Source organism: Hemiscyllium ocellatum, chromosome 3 (genome assembly GCF_020745735.1).
Source record: "Hemiscyllium ocellatum isolate sHemOce1 chromosome 3, sHemOce1.pat.X.cur, whole genome shotgun sequence".
NCBI lineage: Eukaryota > Metazoa > Chordata > Chondrichthyes > Orectolobiformes > Hemiscylliidae > Hemiscyllium > Hemiscyllium ocellatum.
In genome coordinates this window covers 102934773-102952219 of record NC_083403.1, presented here as the reverse complement: position 1 = coordinate 102952219, position 17447 = coordinate 102934773, and the positions used below count along the sequence as shown (strand labels likewise).

The window sequence follows — 17447 nt, the reverse complement described above, 5'->3', positions numbered from 1 at the left end:
AATGAAAAGAAAAAGTGTAGACAGAGCGCACAATGGATGAAGTAATTCTACACAATCGCAGTGTAATGTATTTTTGTTCCCACAAGTCCTTTTATGCAAAATCCTACCAGTGTGCTACCACCTTTACATATAAATTTAATGAAAACAAAACAAAATCCATACTAATGTATCCTTAAAACAAAATTGCATTACCTAGTTTCTTAAACTGTTTCAAAATATATATTAAACCAATTAAATCAAACCTGCCATGAATGTAAAATAATCAAGCAATCAATGCCTGGACTCTAGAAATCAGTTGTTTGAAAGATAAAGTCTTCTTTTCTCCCTATGATGGAAAGGGATAGTTCTTTACATGAAAGGCAAGAATCAGGCAACACTGGTCTAACCTCCTATGTAAATAACAATCACTTTGATGGTGTGCCTCTTTTAGTAAGTTAGGTCAGAAGAGCAACATGCACCAAGACTGACATTTCACTGAAGACTTAACATTAATGTTCCCAGACAGTTATTGCCATTTGACAAGGAAAAAGGAGAAAGGGAGATTAGCATCCATTAAGGTTATTATTGCACAGGCATGATAAACATAACCAAAACAAAAAGAAAAATTGCTGGAGAAACTCAACAGGTCTGGCAACATGTGGAGAGAAAGCAGAGTTAAAATATAGAATCCGGTGAACCTTCCTCAGTGTTCTGAAGAAGGGTCACTGGACTTGAAACATTAATGTTGTGTTCTTTCTGTTGATGCTGTCAGACCTGTTGAGTTTCTCCAGCAATTTCTGTTTTGCTTCAGATCTTCAGCATTTGCAATTCATTTTATATTTTACCATGAACTCTAAAGCAAGTTAAGAATAGTAATTTTAATCAGAGCATTGATAAATTAATAATGATCATACCTCTTTGCGCCAGTGCACACCATTTTTCCAGAGCTGAAAATAAGTGCAGTTGTACGAGGCTCCCGGATTCTCATGATGACAGCAGCAAAACGCTGGAACAGACAAGTCTTGGGTTAGACGGTGGTCAATAATCCCCTGTATGCCCTGGTAATACTGGAAATTCTATTGTCTATTAACACTGAGGAAAACCCATTCAGAGTCTGACATTACACTCTTTTAGGGACACAACTCTTCATGTTATACATTAAAGATGTGGACAAAGGAATTGAAGGCATTATTGTTAAGTTTGCAGCTGACAAAAAAAAACGGGTGGAGACAAAAGTAGTGTTGAGGTTGCGGAAGGACTTGGACAGGCTGAGAGAGTGGGCAAAGATATGGCAGATGGAATATGTGGTTAAGTCTGAGGATATGCACATTGGTAGGACAATTAGAGATGTAAATGGGGAAAGGCTTTGGAAATCCGAAGCACAAAGGGACTTGGGAGTCCACGTTTAGGATTATCTTAATGTCAACATACAGGTTCAGTTTGCAGTTAGGTAGGCAAATAGAATGTGAGCATTAATTTCAAGAGGTTGGAACTGATGAATAGAAATGTACTGCTGAGGCTGTAGAAGGCTCTGGTATCTCCATAAATGGAACATTGTGAGCAGCTTTGGGCCCCGTATCCAAGGAAGGATGTTATGGCATTGAGAGATTCTGGAGATGGTTGACAAGAATTAACCCAGCGCCTGTGATATGAGGAACTGAGTGTGTGTGGGGGTGGTGGTGTGTGCAGGGGTGAGGGTGGTGTGCAGGGTGTGTAGGCCTGGATACAGTCCACATGTACAAAATGTTTCTGCTAGACAGAGACACTAGGATCCTAGGGCACAGTCTAGGGATTACCCTTTAGGACTGAGATAAGGATGAGTTCTTTCAGCCTGAGGGTCATTAATCTGTGGAACTCATTGCCATAGAAGCCATTGAGTGAATTTAAAACAGAGATAGATTGGTTCTTAATTGGTAAAAGGATCAAGAGTTATGAGGAGAAGGCAGAAGAATGGGGTTAAAAAATATATGATCGAATAGCAGAGCAGACTCAATGTGCCAAATGTTCTAATTCTGCTTTTATGTCTTACGGTCGTATTATTCATCACAATAATGGGGTGTTCTTTTCAGATTAAAGTTGAGGAAGAGGAGAGGAGCTTTACTTTGCATTTGGTTGCACGATATTTGAGACTCCATAAACTCCATTTTCCCATTACCTCTATAACCCTCTTTCGAGTGTAGCCAAATATCTGTAAAACACACTCTTAAATATACTCATTGACTAAGCATGCACAACAGGGGGATTAAGAATTTCATAGAGTGGCCACACAAATGAAATTTCTCATCAACTCCCCTTCAAGATTATAGACTCTCCCATAGGAGAAGCAGCCTCTCAGTTCCCATTAATGCTTGACCAGTTAAGAATTTTATACATTTCAATGAGTGATTGAAATGGAATAATCGTACTCAGCAACTGCCCTCAAAGCTTGGAGAGGGCTGTTGTTGTTTATGGTGCTCAAACCTCTACACAACTGAAGTTATTCTTTGCTGAATTCTGCTTCAGTTTCATCTCCAGGAATTATATTTAATCTTCTTGGGCTGAAAGATATTGCGCCTGTCATGTAAACAAAGACTTTAAAAGGAGAAGAGCAACATTTTGAAAAACTGTGACAGAGATGGCATTTTTGAATACGAGAGAAAGAAAAGTATCACATCAAGACTTCTCACTTGATCCTATTCCAATATCTTTTTCCCCACCACAAACCTTCCTTGCTCCTGTCCCTAAATAATTCTTAAGCATGTGGGAAGTGGATTCACCTCTAATACTTTTTGTTATAAATCTTTTGAAGATATTTCACTAAACCATTCAGGCACACATACATAAAATCACAGGTGCACAGCCACCCACCTTTGGATTATATTCAGCATTTCTTGCTCGAAGAGCTATTGTCTTCAGGTCCAGTTTACAACCCAGATTGACAGTGGACACTATATTTCTAAAATAAAACGTATTTAAATGTTTCTTTAAGAAAGCATTGCAATGTATTTCAAACATTGTTTCCCTTCTAATGAAAAATGTTGGTCTTCCAAAAACTGACTTAACAATTCAAGAATCAACATTCTTCTGTACATTTTACATGTTCGAAGTTGCCTGGCCAATATGATAAAGAAATTACAGACCAGTTAACCAATCACACTTTCTCAATGAAAAAATCAACTTGAAAAAGAGGATAATTGTAGGCAAGTATTGCTGTCCTAATTCTTAGTTCAAAATCAGGAATTAGACATTTAACACAATGGCACCCTGCTGACTCATTAAAGGGTAACAATCCATCAGTTATCAGACAATAATTTATATCTACATAAGACCTCTAACATCATAACATTCCAATTTCATAAGTGTGAGATCAGACATAATGTGACCCTGAGCCAAACAGATGTGACAGGTGACCAAATATTAGGCCAGCTAGGTTTTATGGGGTGTCTGGAAGGAGGAGAGAGAAGCAGAGAGGTGAGCTATCATAGGAAGGGAATTTCCAATCTTGGGGCCTATGCAGCTGAAGTCACATGTAGCAATAGGAATAAGAGATGCACACATGATATCAGAATTGAATTGCAGAGATTCCAGCGAGTTGCAAGACTGGAGAAGATGGAGGGTTGTTAATTTAAAATTCTGTTTTATTTTCTCCCACTTCATTTTTGAGCATAAATAGAAAAGGCTGTCTGGGAGGGTTGGGGCTTTCAGAAAAGTAAAGCACTCCTCCTTTCCCAAAACTAATAAATCCGGAGGAAATTTATGAAAACAAGGAATAGACTGAACACGATAAAACTCAATGGATGGTATGTACAGTATACAAATCTATGATGGGAGACACAAATACAACATATATTAGGATGTGATGAATGACAGAATTTGGGAGCTTGCCCCACCTTAATGAACAGAAGGACGAGGAATTAGGTTTGAAACAATCTCACATCCCTGCCAAATTTCTGAACTTGCAAAGAAAATTATTACAAATCAAATTCAATGAAAATAGTCATAGAGGTCTATAGCACAGAAAAAGGCCCTTTGAACCACTGAGTCTGAGCTGGTCAAAAATTACAATTGAACTATTGGATACCTAACGTTCATGTAGGAGATTGACTCAAGTCACAGATGTTTGCATTAACTTAATTTTCAGGGTAGCCATGGCCCATTTAAAAAACTGCTGAGATCAAAAAAGGAGAGAGAACATAAAAAGGGGCAAAACCTTGAACTGCATATCTTTAAAGTATTTAATGTTTCAGTAAAGAAACCATTTAAATGATATGATGTCTAAACAATTCATATACCTTGATGTAGATTATAGAAACAAAATATTGCTCTCAAACCATAAGATTGAGATAGTGCACTGTTTAACACAAAGAAACAATATTCCATCTTAAAATCAAGTTGCATAATTGCAGCTGGTGGATTTCACATCCAATTCAGTGTCATTATATAAGCAATTAACAAAACAAGACCACAGTTTTTTTCATATCCCCACTTATTTTAATACAGTTTGATACAAGGTACAGAAAAAAAAATCAAGCATTTTAGCTAAGTTGGACAGCATCTGCTGAATGGTAATATATTCAAATAGAAGGTGGTACAAAATTGAGCATGCAAATTAAATACCATAGTACCTTCCGTACCCACGGGGGATACATTCCAAGATCTACTGCGGAAGCCTGAAACCTGGATAGGTGCAAACTCATTCATTTAAAAGGAAATGTTTCTTTCTGGCAGCCTCCTGGTCCTTGGTTCTGGAATGTTCCCTACATCCCAAAAATTGCAGGTAACTGAAACCGCGGAAACCCGACTTGCAGATACGGGAGTCGTCTTGTAGTTTCAAGTCTTGCAGTGAAAATCTTTTACCTCAACTCCTAGCATTGTACACCTTACTTTAAATCTATGTCCACTGATCATGGATTCCTCCATCAAGGGTAAAAACATCCTTCCTGTCTACCCTGTCCTTGCCCCTCACAATATATCTTAATCACTAACCCTCCTCCCACAATCAAATCTGAATCATTTATGTAAACCTCATACAGCAAGAACTGCAATAGTGATCCCTGTAGGACCCCACTGGACATAGACTAAAAAAATCACTCCTTAATCATCACCTCCTGCTTCCTGCCACTCAGCCAATTATGGTTCCAATTTGTCAAATTTCATTGGATCCCCTGGGCTGTTATCTTTGCTATTAGTCTCCCATATGTAACCTTATCAAAAGCTTTGCTGAAATCCAAGTAATCTACATCAAAAGAATTGCCCTTAACTGGTTATTTCTTAAGAAAATTCAATAGAATTTGTCAGATATGACCTCCCCTGAAAGTTATTTTGACTGTCCTTGATTAATTCCTGCCTTCCAAATGCAGTTTACTTCTGTCCTTCAGAATCCCTTGTAATAGATACCCACCCCTTTTCCTCTTCAATTTATAAACCTGTGTTTTGAGATGAATGAACTGTGCTTAAAAAGTCTTTAAAATTTGTGTTAAAAGTTGTTAGTTTGGTTTCTTCTATTTTATCTTTATTTTTTATAGTTAAAAGTGAATATTCATGAATTCATAGAATCCCAACTTTGTGGAAACAGGCCTTTGGCCCAACAAGTCCACACCAATCCCTCTGAAGAGTAACCCACCCAGATCCATTCCCCTATCCTATTCCTCTACATTTCCCCTGACTAATGCACCTAACCTATAACCGGAGCACCTGGAGGGTACCCACACAGACACTGGGAGAATGTGCAAAGTCCACACAGATCATCACCCAAGGCTGGAATCAAACCCGGGTCCTTGGCAGAGAGGCAGCAGCGCTAACCACTGAGCCACTGTGCTGAATATTTGCACCTTTTCACACTTATGCTTGGGAAAAAGGGCATTTTGTTATAAACCAAATCAAAGCATTTTTAATCAAGCCAGGTTTCAGTCTGGGATCTGACTTGCCTGACAATAACATCAGCTGGGACCATAAAGTACACAACAGGGCTTCGACCCATTGGGTCTGCACCACCATAAAATAAAAAAAACCATTGTGTGTTATGTATTGTGGTTCCTTCTCTATGGCCTAGTTCTGCATTCCTCCTCACACATCACTGAAAGAGTTACCTTTGCCCATTTACTAATATTAGCATGTAAATCAAAGGTACATGTAATTATCATTAATCTTTTCCTGTCAGTGGAAAAACCAGTGCCTTTAAAATTTAAACTATAAAATTGTCTCTATAAATTGTTTGTATCAAACAATGATAGATTAAATGGGTAAAAAGTTGGTAAATGGAGTATCTGAGAAAATTTGAAATTGTTCATTTTGGAAGGGAGAAAAAAATAACAAGAAATGGAAATAAACTGTAGAAAGCTGCAATACAAAGGGACTTGGGGGTTTTTACACATAAAACAGAAAGCTAGTACACAGGTGAAGCAAGTAGTCAGAAAGAAGCATGAAGTGTTGGTCCTTATTTCAAGGGATTGAAGTATAAGAGTGGGGAAGTCTTACTGCAACTGTACATGGTGCTAGTGAGACTATATCTGAAGGACTGGGACCAGTTTTGATCCTCTTATTTCATTAAAGTCAGTTCAGAGGAAATTCTTTAGAGTGATGCTCAGTATGGAGGAATTTTCTTATGAACAAAGATTAGACCATTTGAGACTATACTCATTGGAATTTAGAATTTAAGTTGGAGATGAGGTGGTATTTCTTTTCTCAGTGTCTTTGCAACTCCTTGCCACAGAGCGATGTGGGGAACACAGTGCTTATGTGTATGTTTAAGCCTCAGATTCTTGATCAGGATTATTGGGAAAGCTGGGAAAATAGACACGAGGAGTGTCCATCAGCTATGATCCTTTTGAATGGTGGAGCAGGCTCGAGGAGCTGAACAGCCTACTCCTATTCCTATTTTTTGTGGTCCCCTAAAAGTAGGTCCAGCACTGTCCCCTCAAAGGGTTTTCTATGTGCTGGCTTTAAAAATTCTCCTGGACACTAAGAATTCTTGTCTCTCTAAGCCTTTTACACAGTGGCTATTCATGTTAACATTGGGAAAGTTGAAATCCCCAACTATTATAACCCATTTAATTTTACACTGCTGATATTTGTCTGCATATCCATCTTTCTATCTCTCCCCAACTGCTTGGGGGTTTACAGCACACCTCCAAGGTGACTGCCCCCTTTTAAAATTCTACCCGAATGGTCTCATTTGAGGAACATTATGAGAGATCTACCCGTAAGACTCTTTGCATTAAGTGCATGTAGGTGGAAACCTCAGTAAATTCCAAGGATCAGAAGAAACCACGTTAAACTTCCAAGTTTATTGCAATACAGGTCACACCTTTAAACAAAGATTAAAGTAAGTGTCATTCCGCTCTGCAGTGCTCCCTTATATAAATGTCAACCAAACGTATCAATGCAATGTAGAGCCCAAATTGTCGTAAACTTGAGAATTTCACAAGATTTCTTTTGATATGTGGGATTCCCTGAGGTTTCCACCTAAGTTTTAGTTGAAGCTTAGAGAAACCCCAATGGAAATTTTCAAGTTACAAAATAATAGTTTTATTTCAATGCTTAGGACTTCAGCCTTTGCAATTTGAATACATGATTAGAACAAACATTTTTGCACCATTGAAGTCATACTTTTAAAACTAATTATAGCTGTATAAAATCGCAATATTTTGAGGCATCCACTATTCTACTCCATCACTGTCCAATGTAATGCAAAAGAGCAGATAAGATTGCAAGGCAGAGCAATTAGCATTTTATAATCAACAAAATAGAATACCATAATACTTTTGAAAATATCTGAACATGTATGCTGTCCCTTATAACTTGTAAAGAATGTTAAATCAGGTGGAGATAGCAGAAAATCTTGCTGCACTCATCTTTCAATAGAGATAGGCTCAGGCTTGCTGTATCCACATACATACAGAACTGGGAGGCATATAATCTTGATAAAATCCAAGGGGTAGCTGTGTAACTTCCATTGCTTCCAATTTCATGATAATTCCATGCAGCAAAGAGTTGAAAACTAATGAAAGGATTGTCATTGATCAGACTCAAACCTCACAAGAGCACAAGAAGACTGCAGTTATTTAGCTTAACACAATACATCAAGAACTACTGATGTCAGAAAACATCTTTGGTTGTTTTCAATCTCTAGGGTTATCGTTCTTTTGGACAGAAACCACAAGTGTGCAAACCTCAAACAGAATTCTGTTCAGAAGGTTAGTTGGTCATTTTAGACACTGTTTGGAGTGTATTGCTTTCCTTCTGATCTAAAGCACCTATTCAATATTACATTTAAGAAATAATGCCACAGGCATGGGTATCAGCTAAACAACTCAGTACAGAATTCACTTCTTTAAAATTGTACATCAACTGAAATAACTCCCATGCAGATAGCCAGTTGGTCAGATCTCAATTCAAGCATCCTTTCTAGACCTCATGACTACTAGCATGGATAATACAGATAATTATAGACCAGTGAACCTGATGTCAGTGGTAGGGAAGCTGCCTGAGAAGATACTGAGGGAAAGAATCTATTCCCATTGGGAAGAAAATGGGCTTAGCAGTGATAGGCAACATGGTTTTGTGTAGGGAAGGTCATGTCTTACCAACTTAATAGAATTCTTTGAGGAAGTGACAAAGTTGATTGATCAGGGAAGGGCTGTAGATGTCATAGACATGGACTTCAGCACGGCATTTGATAAAGTTCCCCATGATATACTGGTGGAGAAAGTGAAGTCACATGGGGTCCACAGTGTACTAGCTATTTGGATAAAGAACTGGCTGGGCAACATGAGACAGTAGTAGTGGAACAGAGTTTCTCAAAATGGAGAACTGTGACCAGTGGTGTTCCACAAGGGTCCGTGCTGGGACTACTGTTGTTTGTGATTTACATAAATGATCTGGAGGAAGATATAGGTGGTCTGATTAGCAAGTTTGCAGATGACACTAAGATTGGTGAAGTCGCAGGTAGTGAAGGGGACTGTCACAGATGACAGTAGAATATAGATAGATTGGAGAGTTGGGTGGAGAAATGGCAAATGGAGTTCAATCCAGGCAAATGCGATGTGATGCATTTTGGAAGATCTAATTCAAGAGCAAATATAAACAGTAAATATAAAAATCCTTGGGAAAATTAATGTACAGAGAGATACAGGTGTTCAGGTCCATTGTACCCTGAAGTGAGGTCAATACAGTGGTCAAGGCGGCATATGGCATGTTTTGCTTCATCAGACAGGATACTGAGTACAAGAGTTGGCAGATCATGTTACTGTTGTAGAAGACTTTGTTTCAGCCACATCTGGAACACCGTGTACAATTCTGGGCACCACATTACCTAAAGGATGTAGATGCTTTGGAGAGGGTGCAGAAGATGATCACCAGGATGTTGCCTGCTATGGAGTGTGCTATTTATGAAGAAAGGTTGGGTAGGTTAAGATTATTTTCATTAAAAAGGCGAAGGCTGAGGGGGGATCTGATTGAGGTCTACAAAATCATGAGAGGTATAGACAGGGTCGATGGGGAGAAGAGTGGGGACTTAATTACTTGGGGTCACTAGCTCAAAGTAAAAAGTGGAAAAGTTTAAGGGAGATATGCGTGGAAAGTTCTTTACACAGAGGGTGGTGGGTCTGGTAAGTGTTGCCAGTGGAGGTAGTATAGGCTGGCACGTTAACATCATTTAAAATGTATCTAGTCAGATATATGAATGGGCAGGGAGCAGAAGGATTCATATCCTTAGAAAATAGGCAACAAGTTTAGATGGAGGATCTGGATCGGCACAGACTTGGAAGTTTGAAGGGCCTGTTCCTGTGCTGTAATTTTCTTTGCTCTTTGAACTCATAAGTTTGTGGACAGTATTAGGATTAGCTATATAATTTAAGCCAAATAAAAAAAATTAATAAAATTATTTGCTTTTATAGGCAAAATTAGTCCTGCTCTCACCACATAATGCAACTTTGAAGCAGCTGAACAGTATTCAAGAACTGTCTCTTACAAGCAAATCCACTAAATTAGTGCTTTGTACTTCAAGTTTTTGGTGCTTACATTATAAAACAGAACAGAGAACAGTTTTGACTTCTACATACACTTATCCCTGAATGGGCCCAGAATAATCTGCCTCCATAAACTCAGCTCATGTAAAGGGTAATCAGTCATTCTATGCAGGTATAGGCAAGATCACAGAGAATTAAAGTTGGTCATAGTTCCAGAAGCTGATCTTGCATTATACAGTGACAACTGGTGACGGCTTTAACCTCAGGGTTAGACAACTGAGGCAAAGGTTGAGGTTAAGGCAGCAAGGCCTTCCTGGTAACCTCAGCTGGCACAGGAATTGAATCTCTGCACAGCAGTCTAATTGAGGTATACTTTGAAAACGTTACACCATGTACATCTCACAGTGTAGGCGCAGTTGACCCTGAATAGATCCCATGAACTGTTGAGTATTTATTTAAAATTTAAAAAAAAGAAAGAGTGAAACTGCCCAAAAAAACTCCAAATAAGTGTAGATGCTGAACATCAGACAAAATAAAGTGATGGGAAAACTCAGCAGATCTGTGGAGAGAAAGCAAAGTTAATGTTTTGGGTCCAGTGACCCTTCTTTAAAACTGACCCAAAATGTTAATTCTGTTTTCTCTCCACAGATGCTGCCAGATTTGCTGAGTTTTCCCAGCAATTTCAGGGTTTTTTTGCTCGATAAAAACTACTGGTTCAATATGCATTGTAACCTCACTTATTAAGACCACAGCAAGCAATTTGAACCATCTCCAACATAATTCTAAAAAAGGCACTTACTGTAGTTGTGGTACAATTCCTGAACTCTCAGAAGCAGGGGTAGCAGGGGTTATGGGTGTCATAGGAGTCATTGGTGAGGGATAATGAGACGTGATGCCTGGTAAAGTAGTTGTGGTCATGGTTTGTGAATGGAACAACTGTGGTGGCTGGCTGGAAGTAACTTGAGTTGACAGCTGAGATGTTGTGGACTGCTGTGCTGCCTGCTGTTGCTGTCTTTGCTGCTCTTCCAAGAGAGAGATGCTATTGGAGCTTTGAATGGGCTGTGGAGTCAGGCCAGTGCCATATGGCATCATGGGACTGAACATAGGCAATCCTGGTGTCATGGCACCCTGCAAGAGGGGAGAAAAGATAACTGGAGGTCAGACATATACACATTGGCAAATTTTAAGAATAAAACCTAAAAGACTCACCCCTCTCTAGTACCTCCTGCAGTATTAGAACTTGCAAGATCTCTGTAGATTTCTAATTCTGAAGAAATTCTCCAAATTTCGTCTTTTCACCATTGGTAGCTCTGCTTATGGCTGTAAATGCCCAACGTCCCAGAATTGCCTTCATAAATCTCTATACATCCCTATCCTCCAAGAAAACTTATCCCTTTCACCAAGTTTTAGGACATCTGTTGTAATATCTTCCACTCAAACGTCAATTATTTTTTGATATAAAATGAAAGTTGTTGCTCTGGTGACAAGTTGAAAACTTAGTGCAGCTGATTTGAAGTTAGCTGATAGTAAAACTGACCATCAAGAACCAATACAAGCGGTGAAGTTTTCTTGAAGCAGAACACTATTACCAGGTTGCAAAGAGACTGAAATCAAAGTAGTAAATGCATTTCACTTTGCACAGACCACAGGCAGACTGTCACTTTAAACTGGTTTAAAAATTGGCTTTATATTTAAAATACATGCAATTATTTATCAATTTTCTTCCCTACCCTGAATGTTTTCAGATAACCAGGAACTCTGTATATCTCATCCCAGACACTAACAATCACAGGCCAGTTTGACAGAAAACTGCCCTCACTGCTTTTCAACCACAGTTCTCATCTCATTTTAGTGAACTCCCCCAGCATTACAAAGTTAGTTACTGATCCATTTTTCACAACAAAAAGAATGGATTTCCTCAAAATAAAGGTGAAATTACTGAACATTCATCCAATAAAAAATAATTTGACTTAAGTCAAACTCCTAAGTCAAAAAGTGTGCAAAATTGTGGAATGGAATGTCAAAGCATTCATAAATACCCAGTATCCAAATTTCGATCTGTAATGCGACCCATGCTATGCAGTTAAAAATCCTGCATAGGGCCCATTTGGCCCCAGGCCATCTCGCAAAATTTAAGGTGGGAGTATCTTCATTATGTCCTAAGAGCAAAATAAGTATCAGTACTCTCACTCATTGTCTGTGGTCTTGCCGCAGGCTCTGTACATATTGGAGTACTGTGGCAGAAGTAATAGAGAGGGTCTTAGAAGTTAAGTGAGACCCTCTCTTCTCCTGGGCTACCCAATTTAGCTTCTTTAGACACTCACAAGAAAAAAACTTTAATATTCTCACTTCCTGTGCGAGGGAAAAATATTTTGATATGTCGTGTCTCTGAAACACCCCCCCCCGGCACTTTCAGGTTGGTGTAGGCTGATCATGGAACATATTCTTTTGGACTTATGAATAAGGTACACCAAAAAACTGAAAATTTTTATAAGATATGGCAGCCCTTTTTGGACGATCTGAATATAGATTTATCTGCCAACTTCACTTGGGCTTGTGTGTAGCCATGGCACTCTGATTTAGTGAACTTGATGCCCTTGAAGGAAGAATTTTGAATAAATTCATGTGTAATACTCAATGGTCTTGAAGGTCAGGAGCTAATGTTTCGTTGCGCTGAGCCATTTTATTTATTTATTAATTGCTTTTACTGATTTATTCATCTTGCACGTGAGTATAGTTACGTTGTGTTTGCATTTTCTTGGTTATGTTTACAGAGTAGCTTTTTTTTGTTGGTTTATTGTTGTTGTAATTTGATTAAAAAAAAAACTTAGCTTTCAATAAAAATATCTATTTAAAAAAAAAAGAGAATTCAATTCAAGAAAAAGGATTAGACTTATCTAGGCGCAGTAAATCACAAGAAGAAGTGATCATTTAAGCTCTCGAGTCAATGTTGCCATTCAATTCAATAATTTCTCATCTACATCTTAACTCTATCACCTGCCTTGGTTCAATAATCCTGAACACTTTTGTCTAAGAAAATAAAGTCTCAAAACTAAAAACTTAGTTGTGTCCAATTATAGTTCACTGTTTATAGTTAAATAATTGGCAGATGATAGCTTTGTTAATACCAATGTATCAGTAATGCACAAAAAGTAGCAAGCAGCTGTTCTTGCTAATTCTGCTTTTAAAGTCTGACCAAGCTGATATAAATACAAATATCAGTGCAAATTATTTTCCATGTCTGCTCTGTATATTATCTGCTGAAACCCTCATTATTGCCTTTGCCACATGAAGACCTGTGCCCCTTGTGTCTTGCTTTTTTTTAAATTGGCTTAATAGCTCCTTATATGAGACAGTGCATAAATGTTGTTCTATAAAGCACATGCATAGCAATTTGGAGCATTTTATGTCATTAAAAAGATAATATATAAATGCACATTGTTAATGTTTTCTCTCAAATTTTGCCACTTGCATCATTTTATTTTGTTTTAGCTGGATCTATCGTGTACAGTTTAAATATGGATTGCATTAATTCTGAGACATATTATTTTATTAAAACAATGATCCACACCATATGTCCATAACAAAATAAAACTAAATAAACCAGCTGAAAAGATGGTGAAAAAGCAATATACTGCAGATGACCATGAGATGCAGGAGCAGGAGTAGGCCATTCAGCCCATTGAGTCTGCACTGACATTCAATGAGATCATGGCTGATCTGATAACCCTGACTTCCACTTTCCTTCCATTTCCGCATAACCCTTGCTGATTAAACATCAGCCTTTTTTGCAAGGTTTGTGAAGGTTTGTAGCTCAGGTTGAGGTTTAGGGTGTAGGTTTGATATCCAGACGTTTCATTACCACGATGCCACAAACACTAGGTAGGACAAACAGGAAGAAAGTTAGCCACCAGGATACATGAACACCAGCTAGCCACAAAAAGACACGACCCTCTCTCCCTCATGGCCTTACACACACAGATGAAAAAAACCACCATTTCGACTGGGACAACACATCTATCCTGGGACAGGCTAAGCAAAGACATGCCAGAGAATTCCTAGAGGCCTGGCACTCCAACCACAACGCCATAAACAAACTCACAGATCTAGATACCATCTATCAACCCCTCAGGAAACGAACAGTAAATGACATCACCACAAACACCAGGAACCCCATCCAGGACAAACATATAAATAGAAAGCAGGAGACAACAGCTTCGCTTCACTTGGAGATCGCCACCGATGAGGTTACCTAGCCAGATAATGAAATGTCTGGATATCAAACCTACAGCTCAGCGAGCAAACCTACACCCTAAAAATCTGCCTTTCTCAGCCTTCAATATACTTAACAATATAGCCTCAATAGCGCCCTAAGTAGAGAATTTCACAGATTCTCTGCCCCAAGAAGAGATTCCTCTTCATCTTTGGGGATGCTTTATTGTGATGTTTTGCCCGGTGATTTTAGACTCTGCTTTAGGGCAAAACAACTTTATGCATCTACCTTGTCAACTCCCCTAAAAATCTTATGTTTCAACAAGGTTGCCTCATTCTTCTAATGATACAAGCCTAAACTACTCGAACTCTCTGTAAAGGATAGCTCCTCCATACTTGTATCAACCTAGTGAATGCTTTCTGGACTGCCTCCAATGCCAGTATAGCTTTCCTTTGATAACGGGGTTGAAAACTGTTTATAGCATTCCATCTGTGGTCTGACTAGTGCTTTGTATGTTTTTAGCAAAACCTCTCTACTTTTATGCTCCATTTCTTTTGAAATAAAGGACAACATTCCATTAACTTTCCCTATTAACCAATAAACTTAATGCTAGACTATTGATCTATGCAACAAATCTCATTGTTCTGCAGCTTTTTAGTCTTTCTCCAATTAAATAATATGCAACTCATCTATGCTTCATGCCAAAGTGCACAACTTTATATTTCACCACATTATATTCCACCTGTCAAGATTTCACCTACTTGCTTAACCAGTGTAAATCTGCCTATAGATGTTTGTTGAATTAAAGGTCACAAATGGTTTCCTGTGTGGCAATCAATCATCTCCTTTCAATATAGTAGACTATTCCAACTTCCCTTCATTTAATCAACGTAATTTTGTCTTCTTGTTCTACTCCTCTTCAACTTAACAGTTCATCTCAACCAATGACTATCCTGGTCAGCTCCAGTTTTTTGCTGATTCCATTCCATAGCTGATCTGTTTCTATTCTTTACCTATAGCTTTGCCTCCTAGAGCCATTAAGCACCAACATCAATCCAAAGCAGGAATAGGGTATGGGGGAAGGTCTGAATGGGATGCTCTCCAGAGGGTTGGTGTGGATCTTGTGGGCCAAATGGCCTGCTTCCACACTGTAGGGATTCGATGATGTGGTATCAGTTGCCATTAATACAGAAATCAGCACTTTTAACTCGAATACAACTGCTGTAATGATACAGTTGAACATCAGAAAATCCAAAGCATCATTTGAACAGTGAAATTTATGATAGGAATCAATCTACTAACTCAGCTGTAAGCATGCTCAGAGTGTACACAATGTATAATGTAGAAATTTACTGGTAGAGTTTCAAAGCTACACAAAACTTAATAAAATAGCAATATTGACACAGTTATCATATTAAACATCTTCTATGTTCTTCCCATTGACCTCCCCAGTTTCAGACTATATAGAGTATAACACATTGGGCACCTCACAGTTAGGACTTATAACAAATAACCAACATCCAGTCCTTGTAACATCCCAATGACTCTTCCTGAACTAAAATTTCTGGTCCTTATTCTGAAATGCTTTGACTTTAGCTCTGTGGCCTTCAGCAGAATTGGTTAACTTTTCTAGCTTTAATTTTCTATTTATGACTATACATTCTTGGCAATCAGCAATTCCTTCAGTCACAATCCTCAAGATCATCTTCAACCATTAAAATTTCTCAAAAGCCAGTTCAGGTACTTCTCCCAACTTCTTTTTTGGTATAATCACTGCAAACTTTGTAGTGCTAGAAAGGCAACAGAAAGTTGCAGTGCACTTACCGGTGGTGATGATAACCCTTGTGCATAGGGTGGCAGGCCATTGTTTGACTGATCCATGGCCAGTGTACGTAGTTGGTAACTTCACAGGAGGAGACAATCGGCGTCCTTAGTCACTTCAAAAGCACGACTTAAATCCAAAGAAATCTCAGCTGTATCTCATTCCCAAGCTCTACACAGTCAATCAGCAACTGTAACCAGAAAAATTTTACCGAGGATCCAAACCTGAAAATAGATTGGATGCAGATAAGAGGGATGAGCATGGGGAAAGGGGTGGGAACAATGGGTGCTATGCAAGTGCAAAGGTGTTGGGCACAATGACAACATCAAGTAAAATGGGACAGTGGGGATCACGGAGGCAGAGGTGAGGCAATGGGTATCGAAAGGGCAGATGGGTGGTGTGAGTCAGTGGATGTCAATGAGAAGTGGAGATGTCAAGAGTGAGGGGTGGGTTATGCAGTAGGCATCAAGGGAGCAGTTGGTGAAGGCAGTAGATGCCAAATGGGGATTTCAGTGAGGAGGGCATCGAGAGAGGCAGCAGTGCACACCAGAAAATGGGAGGGGAAGAAAACAAAATATAAAAGTGGATGATGCATCATCAAGGTTGGTGAAAAAGGAGATAGAAAGTTGGGGCGTGGGGAAGAGGGGAGAAAGAATGTGACAGTGAGAAATAAATATACATCCCCATAATTAGGAGAAAGTGAAGACTACAGTTGCTGGAGATCAGAGTCAAAACGTGTAGTGCTTGAAAAGTACAGCCGATCAGAAAGCATCCGAGGAGCAGGAGGGTCGACGTTTCGAGCAAAAGCTTCTTCATCAAGAATGGCTGATGAGGGACGATACATCGACTCTCCTGCTCCTCGGATGCTGTCTGAACGACTGTGGCTTTTCCAGCACCACACATTTTGACATTCCCATCATTAGTTTACAAACAGCTCTCTTGAGAATACTATCAACTCGGGTGAGAACATCCGATTGCTCCAGCCTCCACTCCCCCCGGGTTCAACGTGACCCTTTCGCAAACCATTTCACGGAGATGGACGCAATAGCCGGTACAGGCCCAAGCTCCAGCACAGGCAGCTGTCCTCAGACTCCCGAGCCTGGAAACTGTAAGACCGGCTTTGAGACGTTATCCGTCTCCTTCTCCGACACCCCCACCAGCCACTCACTCACCGAGAGACTGAGTGTCTTGTGCTGCTCGCGTCTGATCACCCGGCAACCCCGTCACTTTCAGCTGGCGCTCGGAGCCGCGGGCCAGCCATTCCCAGCGGCCACCGCGGGGGAGCGCGCACAATCACGTGACCTGGCGTGGCTCGCGAGGAAGGCGGGAAGGCTGGCTGTTTGCCTGTGCTTTCTCTCGTTCCGTCTAACCGCTGTCTCAAGGCTCTGGGGTGAGAATTCAGGAAAAGGAAAGCTTCCCTATAAACTCGGAGCATCTGAGGGATTTTTGCTGCAAAACGAGATTGGCGTTTAAATTAATGTAATTG

The 17447-nt window shown here is 39.4% G+C and overlaps 1 protein-coding gene across 1 annotated transcript in view; it reads right to left on the bottom strand.

Annotated features, from left to right (window-relative positions):
- tbp (TATA box binding protein) overlaps positions 1-17240 on the bottom strand; it is a 29320-nt gene extending 12080 nt beyond the window's left edge. The window contains exons 1-5 of the mRNA XM_060852324.1: positions 17134-17240; positions 15964-16185; positions 10726-11054; positions 2827-2914; positions 894-985 (exon numbers count right to left, since the gene is read on the bottom strand). Coding sequence (XP_060708307.1) covers positions 894-985; positions 2827-2914; positions 10726-11054; positions 15964-16020 — 566 coding nt within the window. The 5' untranslated portion in view covers positions 16021-16185; positions 17134-17240. The remainder of the gene's footprint in view (positions 1-893; positions 986-2826; positions 2915-10725; positions 11055-15963; positions 16186-17133) is intronic.
- Positions 17241-17447: the final 207 nt, after the last annotated feature.